Below are 15,220 nucleotides of genomic sequence, written 5' to 3' on the forward strand. Positions count from 1 at the left end.
GTAATGTCCCTAAACAGTCCATATTGCTAGCATTTCCTGGTCACTGCCAGGCTTCAACCTAACCCATGATGATACAGGCAAAGTTGTTTCGTGTCATTTGTTTCCCGGTATCTCAGGTTTTCCCATGAAGGCAGGTTTTCAGTGTTTCATTACCAACATTACCCACTGACCCATTTAATCAACCCTTGTTCTTTTTCTTGACACTATGTCCAATCTACCCAGAAACCAATTCCAATTCCAATACTTATCAGGCTCTGCCCACTTCTCATAATTAGCTATGCTGATCACTCAGCTCCCACTCACCATCATCATCCACAGGATGGCATTCTTCGACTCTTTCTCCAGGAGGTCCACATTCCATAATAGAGACAGAAATATCTTCATAAAATATAAATCAAGTCAGCCCCTACTAGCTGTAAACATCCTCCTCTTCTATTTAGAATAAAACATGTGACTAGAGCCTATTACATTCTCCCAAGCATCCTTTATGTCTGTGTCTGCATTTCATGGTGCTGCGGCCTTGTGGCTTTCTGCCTCCTGAAGATCAGAAACTTTCTCCTGGTCCTTCCACCCCAGAGTTCTCACCAATTTTCCTAATTCTTTTTCTCCATTCTGCAGTGCACTCTTTGTAAGTTCTTCTCACAGTCTGTTGCTTTCTTTGTAATTCTTTACAGCTATTGTTATGCTTGCTCATTTACATTTTCTTGGAATGCAAACCCACAGGGAATAGAAGCATCTACTTTGGCTCACTATTGTGTAAATCTACCCTCAAACTATAAACTTAAAAGGTGTATGTTAAATGTATTTAATAAAATTACTGTAAAAACATTGAGAATGTGGCCGGTTTGACATAGAGTCTCTACCGACTTGTTTAGTGATTAATTGCAGAAGTCAGAGAAAAAGAGGCCACAGCTTGAGCAGGCCAAAACACAAGTGTTGCAGAAAAAACATATGGAGGTAATTATTACTAATATTTTCTTGGCAAAGAAATGGATGGATGATTTTGTATACTCATAACACACACAAAAGAGCAAGGGGTACATGAATCTCACTTATAATGTGTAGAATTTTTCCATAGTATACAGGTACAACTGTAGTTAACAGCCATGATAATGAAAGTTTTATACAAAGGCTTAGTTGATCATCTAAACCTATGGATTGCATTGTGAAATATGTCTCAATGCCCATGCCTTCACTTAGGCCACACTACTCCCAAAAAAAAAAGTAATGAATTCTCACAGCAGAGGACAGTCTTCCTGAATGTGTCTCACAAATGACACTAGGGATCCTGTCACCTGTCCTTTGCTCTTGCACATGACACCTACCTACCTTGCTGGACACATTCATATTACCAGGAGTTGGGAGTCTGGCAAAACAAACCTTTTCTTCGTCTGCAGGGAAGGCAGCCTATAAAGCAGTACATTCTAAGGCAGGAAAGGTTAATGTTTCCGTGACACCTGTTCAGGATATGACTTTCTGTGATCCTTTGCAAAAATCTAATTTTCAGCCATATGATCCCAACAGACTTGAAATTCAGACCTCAAAGGCAGTATGTATTTGATATTTTCTTGTAATTCTATAATGGAACTGAAGCCTGAATGATTTGGAATCTGCATACTCATAAATATGAAAGAATGGGGTGCAATCTAAACAGGGGCTTACAAAATAGGACCATATCCTGGCAATACCTTGCAAAGGTTGTAGCTTTGATATCGTTGTAACAAGGATTTAGCCATGCTATGCTGCAGAAGAATAGATCAGTAAGCCCTTCTCCACAGGGCTTCTAGGGATTAGAGACTTATCAATTCCTTTGTGTGTACATTCTTAGGTCTGAGCACTTACATACGTAATAGAGAGCAGCTAAAAACATATTAGATATAGCAGGGTGTCTTCATATATACACATATATCATAGATGATAGGTAGATGATAGAAATAGAACAGCTTGATTGCAAGTTCCCTTTATATGTATATTTATGTTTACCCTACTGCACACAATTACTGCTGCACCTCTAGATGACATATTTAATTTTCTACAATTATCAATGGATTAACAAAATAAAGTTATTGCAGTTTGTTTGCACTCAAAAAATAGAGGGTTGTTTGTAACCCTCTATAAAATTCAATAAGAATTTGTTGTCTTGCATTATAGTGAGCTGATTGTTATGATCATTGTGGTTTATTATCAATTGTGCTCCATAATTTTAACAACATACACCTAAAACCAATCACATACTAGGTATTACTATGAGGTGTCACATTGATAAAGGTAATTACTCTGGCAGCTGCAGGTCTTAGTCTTGTCTTGGTCACTGTTGGCTTGGAACTGGGTTAGCAGAGCTGATCCTTAACCCACTGTCATCCAGCAATATCTGGTGCACAGAGAGGACAAAATATATGCCTACTAGACTCGATGCAGAAAACCTGACACAGTCTCCCAACCTGAGGTTTTGAGTCAAGATGAGACTTCTGTTTTCTACCAGAATGGTACAGTACAGTTCTGTTTATTCCACTTCACAGTGTCACTTTCCTGTACCATAATTGATTGCCAAGACTCTCAACCACAAACCCATATGCCATACACCTTGCCTTGGGGAACCTCCAACTAAGAAAAGTGTACATATGCATATAATAAAATCTACTCTGCCTGTGTATGCAGTTGTTAATATATTGGTTTTAAGCCACGAGAAACTTAGGAAGTAAAATAAGATCCTAAGTTTTCTTGAGGTCTCCTAAGGTTCTCACTGTATCTAGATCCATCTCAGTGGCAAGCCTTCTTGCTGCTGTAGAGAATAAAAACTACAGTCAAAAGGAAATTTGAAAGAAACAGTTTCTAGTAAATGTAAGCAGCATAGTCACAGCTGGTCTGAGAACTACTGTTTCTGGGGACAACAGCTCTCCAGGTGACCTCAGCTACCCAAGTGCCCACAGCTTATGCCTTCCTCCTGTTGCTTCAGCTCCCGACACAGTCTCAGGCTTTCTTTCCTCAGACACACCTCAACATTTAATTTTTTGGCAGCATAGCATAGCTGTTTAACCCTGGAGCCTAGTCTTAGAGGAAATTAGTTTTAGCTTTACCTATGTGAGGGATTTAGGTCTGCTGTCAGACTTCCACATAGCATTTTGGTTTTTTATACTTTACACATTTTTCTGAAAACAATTTGCCTTTGGTTCTGCAACACAAGGGATTGCTGAGGTGTCACAGTGCATACAATGGATAAGCAATGTAGCCACCACTGCCTCCCAGGGGGAAAAAAAGTCTATCCCTTTAAACACCAGCCTGTGTGTTCCCTTCTATACACTCCCATTGGGATTTAGAGACTCATGAACTGAGCCCAAATAACTGTCTCTAATAAACTTAAGTGACAGTCATACAAGTGACTCAGGTATAGCTTAGGCATGAATAATACTCAGAACTATTAGACTTTCTGTAGTATCATAATGAAAATGATCAATTATCTACAAGCTTTGATTAAAATGAAGATGTATATATACATAAATTTTTACAGAATGACTGTAACTTAAGGAATAGTCCTTTGTACACCAAGTAGTGCTAGATATGGGGTGGAGGTGGTACTTATATTTGCAACATATTACTCCAATGAATAAATTCTTTCAATGAAATATTCTTTTGTATAATTATCTGAATATGCTTCATATATCATATACTAAAAACAGCAATGTATATGACATAAAAGATCAAGCAGAAATATTTAATGAACACACACCAGGAAGATTATGAACTCACTACGCAAAATGTGAGATAAATAGCAGCAGAACTGCAGAATATTTACTGGTAAGTTAAATTTGGTTAAGGACACTGCAACATTCACGACATTCTTACAGCTATATGGAAGGTAACTCTGACTTTTGTGGTCTGATATGTGTTCTCTTTACTGGCTACACTTGTCTCTGGGCTTACAGCTTCTTCACTGAGGTTGAATTTATCCTAAGAGATTCATTATTGAAATGCAACATGTGCAGACTGGCTGTTAACAAATGCAGATTGTTTACCCATACCAAAGCAATTGACTTGAAATAATGAAGGCTCAACAAGGTATTTCTGGACAGTATTCATATTCATACACCATTTAAAGTAAGTTGATAATAAAATAAAAATAAGTATAATAAAAAATAAAAATAAAGATCATGCCAGCACTTACCTGGATAACATGCCTCAGTTTATCAATGATCTGATTTATCACAGGGTCAGTTCCTCTGACTCTGACTTCAGGATTTCCAGACTGGGCTCTGATTCCGTTTCCAACTACACGCTGAGCATAGCTAACAGAGTGAAAAGAAAAGATTCATGACTTGGAGATCTGGTCAGTAGCATCTTGAGAGCTGCTTGAGACATCTAGGTTTAGAATTTCAACCCATGGAAACAAGCACCAAGGCTGAGCTTCTCAGAATACAGATGAATCAACTGTCACACCATTCTACTGAGCTGAGATCCTTATGGTGGAATTAACAAAAGACATATTTGGCTTGTAATTGTTTTTAACAACCTGATAAAATATATATGTGTGTTTATGTGTATGTGTGTGTGATGCCAATAATTCTGGCTGAATCACAAATGTCTACATACGTCCACATTATCTGTGCTAATTGGTTTTATGTACTGTTGAAATAAGTGCTAGTGCAAATATATATGTACACAGACACATATACACACTCAAACACACATGCATTTAGATACACAAGCAAAAAATGAAATAATTAACTTTATAATAAAATAAAAATCCACAAAATCTTCTGTAGATACAGGAAACAGTCTACTTTAAGAAAATACAAAAATTATCAATGATTATTTCACAGGCAGTAGAAGTCAGTTGAATGTCTGCTATCCTTCTCCAAATGACAGTGATGTAGTATCAACTTACTATTCATGAAAATATTTAAATTCATCAGTCCCAAAAATGTATCAACTCCTATTTCATTCAATGTTCTGTACCAGTAGACTAGGTAAAAAAGAAGGTATAATTCTCATCGTCATAATGCTCATTACCAATCTGGGAATATAAAATGTCAATGCTAATTAAGCCATTCACTGATACATTCATTCATCATATTTTTTTAGATTTCAAACTTATGAGTAAAATCCAGCCATATAACTATACTTGTTTTCTGGACAGTATACTGTAGCTTTATAAGTAAAGTAACCCATGACATATATTCCTGACAAAGATACCATTCCTGAAAGGAAAGTGGTAGGAGCAAGCGGGCAACACACATAGGAAGGAACACTAAGGCCTCTGTCTCTGAGGTGAAGGGTCCAGTGACTGCTGCAGACTCCACCCTCTGTGAGTAAAACTCTCCTCTAGTAACGTGTTTCTTTATATTAGGACAGTAAGCTATAGAGGCTTCCCCACAGTGATGTTTACACTATTTTCATGCAGGTTTTAATCCTTCACTTTGAAAAGTCTGTCATAGCTGTTAACATACCTTCTCCCCAATATTCCTACTGGAATTTAAAAAGAACTTTGAAAAAATGAAATAATGTTCCAGTCTTAAAAGCATCACCGTAGAAAATAAGTTTAAAGAATAGCCATTTGAAACTGTACAATAGCCAGTTGTAATGAACAATTTGAAGTAAACTCACTCCTATCTCATCTTCTACACTTGAGAGTCATGAAAACGCAGTCCAAGAAGAGGTGGTGCTTTGAAGAAACAGGTCACAAGACACTTGCTTTATTCTCTTAGAGTTTCCTTACAAGCACTCAGAATTCGATGATGTTCTGACAGTTTTTATTTACCCAAATTAGCCATTATCTTTATTCATTCTCACTAATTAAGAAGCCAAATATGTAATGTGCTTGTAACACTGAGACAAATGGCCTGTACTGGAGCAGGGCTTCAGGAGGTCAAGGTTAACTGGCTCCTTGATAATTATGGGTAGGGCACACTTGCAACATACATGGACTTATTTGCCGTCTACAGTCTCCTACTTGTATATATTTCCCAATTCCTAGTGGATACTAGGAAACGCACCTTTGGCTGCCCAAAGAAATGAGTTCCAGATTATTTTAAAAATAGATTTAAACTCTGGGCCAGACCTGCCTCAGAGTAAAAGGCAGCCTTGCCCAGCTTCCTCTCCACATCTCTCACTGGGACTACCTTAATAAAACCCTGTTCTGTGCAACCAGTCTGACACACCTGTGTATCTGTGTTACAATTATAGCCATGCTCCAGGCTCACGGATCTCTGTAGTTTAGGTAGTTTTCTGATAGTCACTCCTTATAAAGTAAACACAGCAACTCTGTGGCTCTGAGAACGTGTGCTCTAAAACACAATCACTAAATTATTATTCATGAAAGATAATGAAATCAACTATCACCATCAACGATGCACTTACTTTGGCAATGGTTCTTTTGTTCTAATTAAGACATGTTCAAAATCTACCATTTTATAATTGAAAAGTATATATGATTTTCTTCATAAATCTCAAAAAACATTCAGGTTTGTCAGCTAAACAGAGAAGTAGCAGCCATCACTAGAAGACTGTCCAACAATTTTCACAATTTTTTTTCTGGAAACACAAACACAGTAAAGGCAATAAAATGCAAGGCTTACTCTCAATTTCAATGAAGCTATTAATTAGCTCACATTCATATTTGTTCGCAGACTAGGAAGTATTTTGACATACACTGATGGTACCCAGTGTTAACCTGAGGACTTGCTTGCTTTTTAATGTTTTTATTGCACAGATTATGATACAGTTAATTAATTAAAGAAGTCCAAGTAAAAATATATGAGAATTATAACTGATAATGAAGCATAATTCAACTACTCTATTATTACATATTTGAGTTACCTCTTCTTATTATGATTTATATAGTAAAATATTACAAATTATAATCAAATTTAAAGTAGAATATGATGCATTTGAAAGAAGTTGTTTTTCCTTGTTTTGTAAGAATAATAACAATATGATATAATGATCTAATGTTCATAATAAAATGGTTCAAGTGAATAATATGGGTGATATCAAGTGTTGGTAAGAACACAGGGTAACTGGAACTCTTCCACAGTGGCACTTGATGGTCTTCTCAAGTGGAGTCGTGATTGGTTGATTCTTATTGCGGTACTGTATTTCCTTTAACGTGCTGCCATTTATTTGTGTGTAGTAATACTAATGGTACAAGGAACAACACTACAACAATGAATATAAATTAAACACAAATACATTAAAAAGACTGACAAAGTCCACAAGCTAAGATGAAGGGTATACAGATTATATTTTATGATTTATTATATTTGGAAGAGCAATCAATCACCTAATAAAGTTCCACCTTCAAAGACACCCAGAACAGTGGTTCTCAACCTGTGGACTGTGACTTCTTTTTGGAGCTGACCCTCTCACAAGGGTTGCCTAATACCATCAGAAAAACACAGAGATTTAAATAACAATTTATAATGGCAGCAAAATTACAGTTATGAAGTAGAAACAAAAGTAATTTTATGGTGAGGGGTCACCACAATATATGAAACTATTAAAGGGTCACAGTCTTAGGGAGGTTGAGTGTCACCATCCTAGAGAAAGAACAATATTCAGCTTCTTGATTGGTTCTTAGTTAGGAGTGCTTATTACAATAGAAAACTACTGAGATAAAAAGTGAGATTTAGACTTTACTATAAATTACGTGTATATATTTTGACCTAAAAATTATTAACATTCAAAAATTCTTTTGTTATTCCTTATAGTATTTATGGAAGAAGATGTTTTTATTGAGCTATGTATTAAGTAAATAATACACGTGGAAATATGGAAATGTTTTCATGATTGCAAATATTCACTTTACATGGTACTGTGTAACACAAGGACATTTTCAAGCACTGTTTAGTATGTGTAAGTATATTGGCCCTATATTTTCCTGTTCTCTTTTATATCTTCCTCCTCCATTCTGATCCCTTTGTTACCTAGGCAACTTCATTTCTAGCATCTTGCCATAGATATTTAAGTAAGAAGAAATATTTTCATCATCATTAAATGAATGCTCGAGGATTCTAGTGTGATTTTAAAACCTACCCCCTACAGACTTAAATGTATATGCACAAATATGATATCTAAAACAAATTCTCACAAATATTTTACTTTCATTTTGAAGTTTCCACAGATCGTTATTCATTTTTTTCTGAATGTGGCAATACAGATAAAATATCTCAAGGATTCCTATAGAAGTAATTAATTTGAAAAAAAAAAAGTTAACATTTTGTCGAGAAGAATAGGACAAAGCACCAAAACACTAAAATATAGCAGTATAAGCTCTACCACATGTGCTTATTTCATCTTAGCAGGACTCATAATGGAGTCTAGCAATGTACAGAAATATTCACTTTGAAAAAGTACTTGTTTTTATCAACAAGGACAAAAGGAAGCAGCACACATGCGCACATGCACACAGCCAAAGACTAACTGCTGGTTAACAAGATCTCAGTCCTCTTCCTGTTGGGCACTTACGACACAAATCAAACAGTTGGGTCTATGTACAGTGTGTCACTAGGAAGTACTGACGTGATTCATGACTTCACTCGCAATTCCTACTTGAAACCAATGTCATGACCCATTGAAAGGCAGATCCTAATCTTTTATAATGCAATTTAATTTGACTCAGATTCATTCCAGAGTTAAATGACGCTGGAAACAAACAACTTAAAAGGATCTATCATAGATGTGTTCCCTAAGTTCACTGGTACAAGAAGCATGGTGGTTTCCAATGAAGAAGTAGACCCTTGATCAGATGTTTCTATTTACCAAATCTGAAGTATGTATTATCAATTAAAAATCAAAAGTGAAAATCTAATAGCTGCTATTATTTTCTTGTTTCCACTAAATTTTTTGCATGAAGGATTTTGTGGTTTTTGTATTTATCTTTCATGTCTAGAATCCTAAGTCTCAACATTGTTATAAGGTAAAGTGCAGGTTTTAGTGTTGGTCCAATAAATGTGTTGCAGTCTACATATCTGGTTGGAAATACAGGCTTTAAAGTGCACTGTAGGTATTCATCAGTGAGTTTCTTGTTCTCTCGCTGGCCTCGCTGTATGATGGAAACACTGAGAATCGTACAATCTTGAATTTCACTGAGCACCGTTGCTGAGTGCTGTTCTGTGGACAACCTGTCTATGCAATACTCTTCTCTACATGGAAAGTCATAATTTTAAAACCTCAGACTAGAAAGAATTCTTATGACTGACTTTATGAGCCAGATTTATGGGAATAACCTTTCATGGTAGATTGAGACTCACAGGGGCTTTAGAGAATAAAGACAATGTAGAATCAATTTACAATGATTAAACTTTTTATGGTTTCACAATTTCACTTCAATTGTTAAGACTATGCATAACCACTTTCAAACTACTTGCTACCATTTGTTTAGCCTTATAATTGTATTATATCTAAATATGAGATTTTTATCTCTGATTTCACTGATATCAAAATAAATATAATTAATAGAGATCATATTTTGGAATTGCTATAATTTATAAATAACTAAATTCTGATATGGATATGATATTTTCTGATACATTTTGATGATGATTTACATTATATTTAAAAGTCAAAGTACTTTACCTACAATGAACTTTCACCACACCACTGCAATAAATCAGTTAAGAAAAGGTATGATTCGAAAGACTCAGAAACCATGAATTCATTAAAACACAGACCTGAGTCAGTCTTCAGCCTCACTTTGCTTGGCAAGTCATGCATCATTGCTTACCAGTTTAGCCAAGAGAACCACAGGTAACATCACAGTCTGTAAAATAATCAGCTGTGCAAACAAGAGAGAAAATACATCAACACATGACACACTTGGAGTTAGAAAGAAGCTGGCAGTACAGAAAACATTAAACAGTGTTGTACATACATTGTCTTCCAAATGAACTTTTAAAATACATCACATTAGCTAAAAATAAATATCAAGCTATAATAAATATTTGATCTAATTTATAATTATCTGCTTTCTTAAAATTGTCTGTTCTGGCTCCAATCTACTGAATATGGTTTGTGACTCCTGAAATACTATAGTAACTTACATTTCCTGGCCATGAACGCTGAACTTAAACTGTGCAACACAAACACTTTCTTTGACCTACAAAGGTTAATAATCACAGTTATATTTTGAACTTCCACTACAATATTTTATTCACTATATGAAGATATGCTATTTTATGAATATTATTATGAAGGTTCTAAAACATATAAAACAAATAAATCAAAATACCTCACAGTATAAGTTCAGTCTCTCTCTCTCTCTCTCATTCTCTCTCTCTCTCTCTCTCTCTCTCTCCCCTCACTAGTAATGAACACATGCTCTACCATTGAGTGATATTACCATTCTATAACCAATATTTTACCTGAGACATAAAATTCTAAATTTTGTTGAAAACTTTCATTTTGTATATCTTAAAATTGTAATTTATATCATAACTAATTCAACTTTAGATAAAAGAATGGTGTCCCACATAAAATACTTTAAATTACTTAGTCAACAATAGAATTATTACAAACTCATGGAAACTGAACAACTCATTACTAAATGAAAAACAGCTCAAGATATGAATTTAAAAAGAAATTAAAGATTTTTGAGAAGTGAATAAAAGTGAATCTACAACATACCCAAATTTATGAGACACAATGAAGGCCATTCTAAGAGACAAGTTCATGGCACTAAGTACCTACAATTTTTAAAATGGAGAAACTTCTAACAACATCATAACTTAAAGCACCAGAGAAAGAAGAAATTATAGCTAAACGGAGTGGAAAGCAAGACATAAGCAAACTCAAGTCTGAAATAATAGAAACACGAATAAATACAAAGAATAGGTAAAACAGAAAGTTATTTCTTTGAGAAAATCAATAAGATTGACAAACCCATACCTAAACTAACTAAACAGCAAACAAATAACATTAAAAAAACTAAATTAGAATTGAAAAGGAGGTATAACAAGAGATAATAAGTAAATCCAGAGAATAAGGACATAATTTAAAAAGTTGTACTCCACCAAACTGAAAAATCTAAAAGAAATGGATAATTTTCTCAATATACACAACATACCAAATTAAATCAAGATCAGATAAGCAATTTAACAGACCTATAACCCCTAGTACAATAGAAACAATTGTTAAGTCTCCCACCACACCCCCTAAAAAGCATCTCATGGCCAGCAGGGTTTAGCTCAGAATATTGCCAGACTTTCAATGAAAAGTTAAAGACAAAGCTCCACAAATTACTCCACAAAATAGAAACAGAGAAAATTTATCTCAATTTCTTTCATGAGGACACAGTTATGCTAACATATAAACCACTAAATGACCCAACAAAGAAAGAAAACTATAGATCAATTTCCCTCAAGAACATATTTGTAAAAATTCTCAATATAATGTATACGAGCCAAATCCAAGCATATATCAGAAAGACCATTTACCATGATCAAGTAAGCTCAGGGGTAGTTTAACATACATAAATTGATAAATGTAACCCACCATGAACAGACTGCTCATAAACCACATGATCATCTCATTAGATACAGGAAAGATCTACATGATCATGTATCAACAGGATTAATATAGTGAAAATAACCATCCTAACAAATTAATCTGCATATTCAAAGCAATACCTATCAATATTCCAACAAAATTATTCACATGTCTTGAAAGGAAAATTTTTAGCATCATATGGAAACACAAGGAACTATGATGACTATAATTATCCTGAATTGTAGAAGAACCATTAAAGGTAACATCACCACTGACGTCACATGGTACTGCAGAGCTATAGTAATAAAACAAACAAAAAACCCACATGGTATTGGCACAAACCAGAAATATTGTTAAATGAATCAAATTGAAGACTCAGATATAAATCCCCACACCTATGGATATCTAAGGATTTTTTTTAAATAAAGGAGACATAAATACACATGGAAAAAGAAAGAACTTCAATAAATTGTGCTGATCAAACTAGCTGGCTGGATATAGAAGAGTCCAAATAGATCCATGTTTATCACCTTGAATGAAACTCAACTCCAAATGGATCAACAACCTCAACATAAAATCAGATATGCTGAACCTGATAGAAGAGAAAGTGGGCAATAGTCAAGAACTGATAAGCACAGGAAGTGACTTTTTTGCAATATGCAGTACAGGGACATCATAAGCATGAATGCTATGATCAACAATTAATAAATAGGATTATGAAATTGGGAAGGTTCCTCATGGCAAGGAATACTGTCATTTGAAAAAAAAAAGCATCTACCTACAGAATGGGAAAAGATTTTTATCACCTACATATCCAATAGAGAGCTGATATCCAAAATATATCAAGAACTAAAAAATTAGATGTCAACAAATAAATAACTCGATTAAAATGTGTATAGCCAACATCAAAATAATGGAGAGAAACTTAAAGCAATTCCACTGAAATCAGGGATTAGACAAGGCTACCCTCTCTCCAGAGCTTTCCAATGTAGCACTTGAAGTTCTGTCTAGAGCAATAAGACAACTAAAGAAGATAAAGAGGATACAAAGTGGAACAGAAGAAGACAGATTATCAGTATTTGCAGATGATAAAATAGTATACCTGAGTGGCCCAAAAATTCTACCAAGGGACCCATACAACTGATAAACATCTTCACCTGGATACAAAATCAACTAAAAAAAAATCAGTAGCCCTCTGGTATACAAAAGGATGAAAAAGAAATTAGGGAAACAACACACCTCACAATAACAACACAAAACATAAAATATCTTGGTGTAACTCTAACCAAACAACTGAAAAACTTTTATGAAAAAAACTTCAATTCTCTGAAGAAAGAAATTGAAGAAAATTACAGAACATAGAAAGATCTCCAATGCTCATGGATCAGTAGGATTAACATAGCAAAAATGATCATCTTACTAAAAACAAAGCACAGATTTAATGCAGTTCTCATCAAAATGTCAAAACAATTCTTTACAGATCTTTAATAAACAGTTCTTAAGTTCATATGGAAAAACAAAAAACTTGAAGAGCTAAGACAATCCGGTATAATATAAGAACTTCTGGAGGTAACTCCATTCCTGATTTCAAGATGTACTGTACAGTAACAGTAATAAAAACTGCATGATACTGGCATAGAAACAAACTGGTGGATCAATGGAAATGAATAAAAGAACCAGAATTAACCACAAACCTACAGACACTTGAATTTTGACAAAGAATCCAAAACAATATGATGGAAAACAGACAGTATCTTCAGTAGATGGTCATGATTCAACTGTATGTCTACAAAACCACAACTAGATCCATATTTATCACCCTGTACAAAATGTAAGTCCAAGTGGATTAAAGACCTCAACATAAAACCAGGCACACCAATCTGCTTGAAGAAAAAGTGAGGAAGAGCCTTGAACAGAAGATATCTTCCAGAACACCAATAGCCCAGGCTCTAACATCAACAATTAATAAATGGGACCTCATGAAACTGAAGAGCTTCAGTAAGGCAAAGGACACTGTCAACAGAACAAAAAGCCTATGGAATAGGAAAAGATTTTCACCAACCCTACATCTGACAGGTGAAAATATATAAAGACTCAAAAACAAAACATCAACAAACCAAATAAAAAATGGAGTACAGAACTAAGCAGAGAATTCTCAACAAGGCATACCAAATGGCCAAGAAACATTTAAAGAAAAGCCCAACATCCCTAGTCATCAGGGAAATGCAAATCAAAATGACTGTGAGATTCCATCTTACACCTGTCAGAATGGTTAGGATAAAAAACTCAAGTGACAGAACATGCTGGCAACGATGTGGAAAAGGGGGAACACTCCTCCATTGCTGGTGGAAGTACAAACTTGTACAACCACTTTGGAAATCAATCTGGTGCTTGCTCAGAAAACTGGGAATAGTGCTACCTCAAGACCCAGCTATTCCACTCCTGGGCATAAACCTGAATGATTCTCCACCACACTACAAGGATATTTGTTCAACTATGTTCATAGCAGTTTTATTTGTAATAGGCAGAATCTAGAAAGAACCTAGATAGATGTCCTTCAACCAAAGAATGGATAAAGAAATTGTGGTACATTCACACAGTGGAATACCTCTCAGCTATAAAAGCAAAGAAACCTATAAATTTGCAGGCAAGTGGATGTAACCAGAAAAGATCACCCTGAGTGAGATAAACCAGACCAAGAAAAACATGCATGGTATATACTCATTGATAAGCAGATATTAGCCACATAATACAGGATAACTAAACTACAATCCATAGGCCTAAAGAATCTAAATAACAAGGAGGACTCCAGGAAGGATGTTTAATTCTCATTCAGAAGGGCAAATAGAGCAAACATTGGAAGTGCTTAAAGAGTGGGAACAGGATGGAAGCCTAACATAGAGGTCTTCTGAAAAACTCCTCCCAGCAGGAGATCAAAGCAGAAGCTGTGTCTCATAGCCAAGCTCTGGGCAAAGGGCACATAGTCTTATGGAAGAATTGAGTTGGGGGATAGAAGCACCTGAAGAAGACAGGAGCTTCACAAGGAGAACAGCAGAGCCTACAAATTTAGGTCCAAGGAGACCTACAGAGACTGATGCACCAATCAAGGACCATGCATGATGAGGACCTTGACCCCCTGCCCAGATGTAGCAGAGTCTCCATGTGAGTCCCATCATATTGGGAATATGGACTGCCTCAGACATGGACCCTGCTGCCCACTCATTGATCGCTTCCCCTTGAAGAGGCAGTCTTGCTATGCCACAGAGGAAAAGGATGAGGGAATACAAATGAGACTTGATAGATTGGATCAGATGGTAGGGGAGGAGGGCTCCCCTTTCTGAGGACTAGAGGAGGAGGAAGGGGGGAAATGGAGGGGAACGGGTCTAGGAGGAGATGAGTGAGTAGGCTATAGTCAGGATGTAAAGTGAATAAATTAAAAATAAATAAAATTTTAAAACATGAATAAGATCTAAAAAAAAATAAAAACCCTGCAATATATGCTACTGTATTGGTAGCACCAAGTATGCTGGAGTAACTAACCCATATCTAAATTGACTCAAAGCCCACTGAATGATATGGGCCCACTCCTAAAACTACTAGGTTTACTAAGACCCATGACTAGAGAGCACATGGGCCTAGGGTAGAACCAAATACACTGTTCTATAAAAGAATGTTGCAATAAAATGGGTCTTAATGACATTCTACTAACTCATAGATCAGCCTCTTTCCCACTCATCAACAG

At 35.5% G+C, this 15,220-nt stretch overlaps 1 protein-coding gene across 5 annotated transcripts in view; it reads right to left on the bottom strand.

The window, feature by feature from the left end:
* GPC5 (glypican 5) overlaps positions 1–15,220 on the bottom strand; it is a 1,329,555-nt gene that overhangs the window by 879,815 nt on the left and 434,520 nt on the right. For all 5 annotated transcript variants that reach the window (XM_084767670.1, XM_084767674.1, XM_084767672.1 and 2 more), the window contains exon 6: positions 4,163–4,283. In XM_084767670.1, coding sequence (XP_084623796.1) covers positions 4,163–4,283 — 121 coding nt within the window. The remainder of the gene's footprint in view (positions 1–4,162; positions 4,284–15,220) is intronic.

The sequence above is a fragment of the Acomys minous genome (genome assembly GCF_964271855.1).
Source record: "Acomys minous genome assembly, chromosome: 18".
In the NCBI taxonomy this organism is placed as follows: Eukaryota; Metazoa; Chordata; class Mammalia; order Rodentia; family Muridae; genus Acomys; species Acomys minous.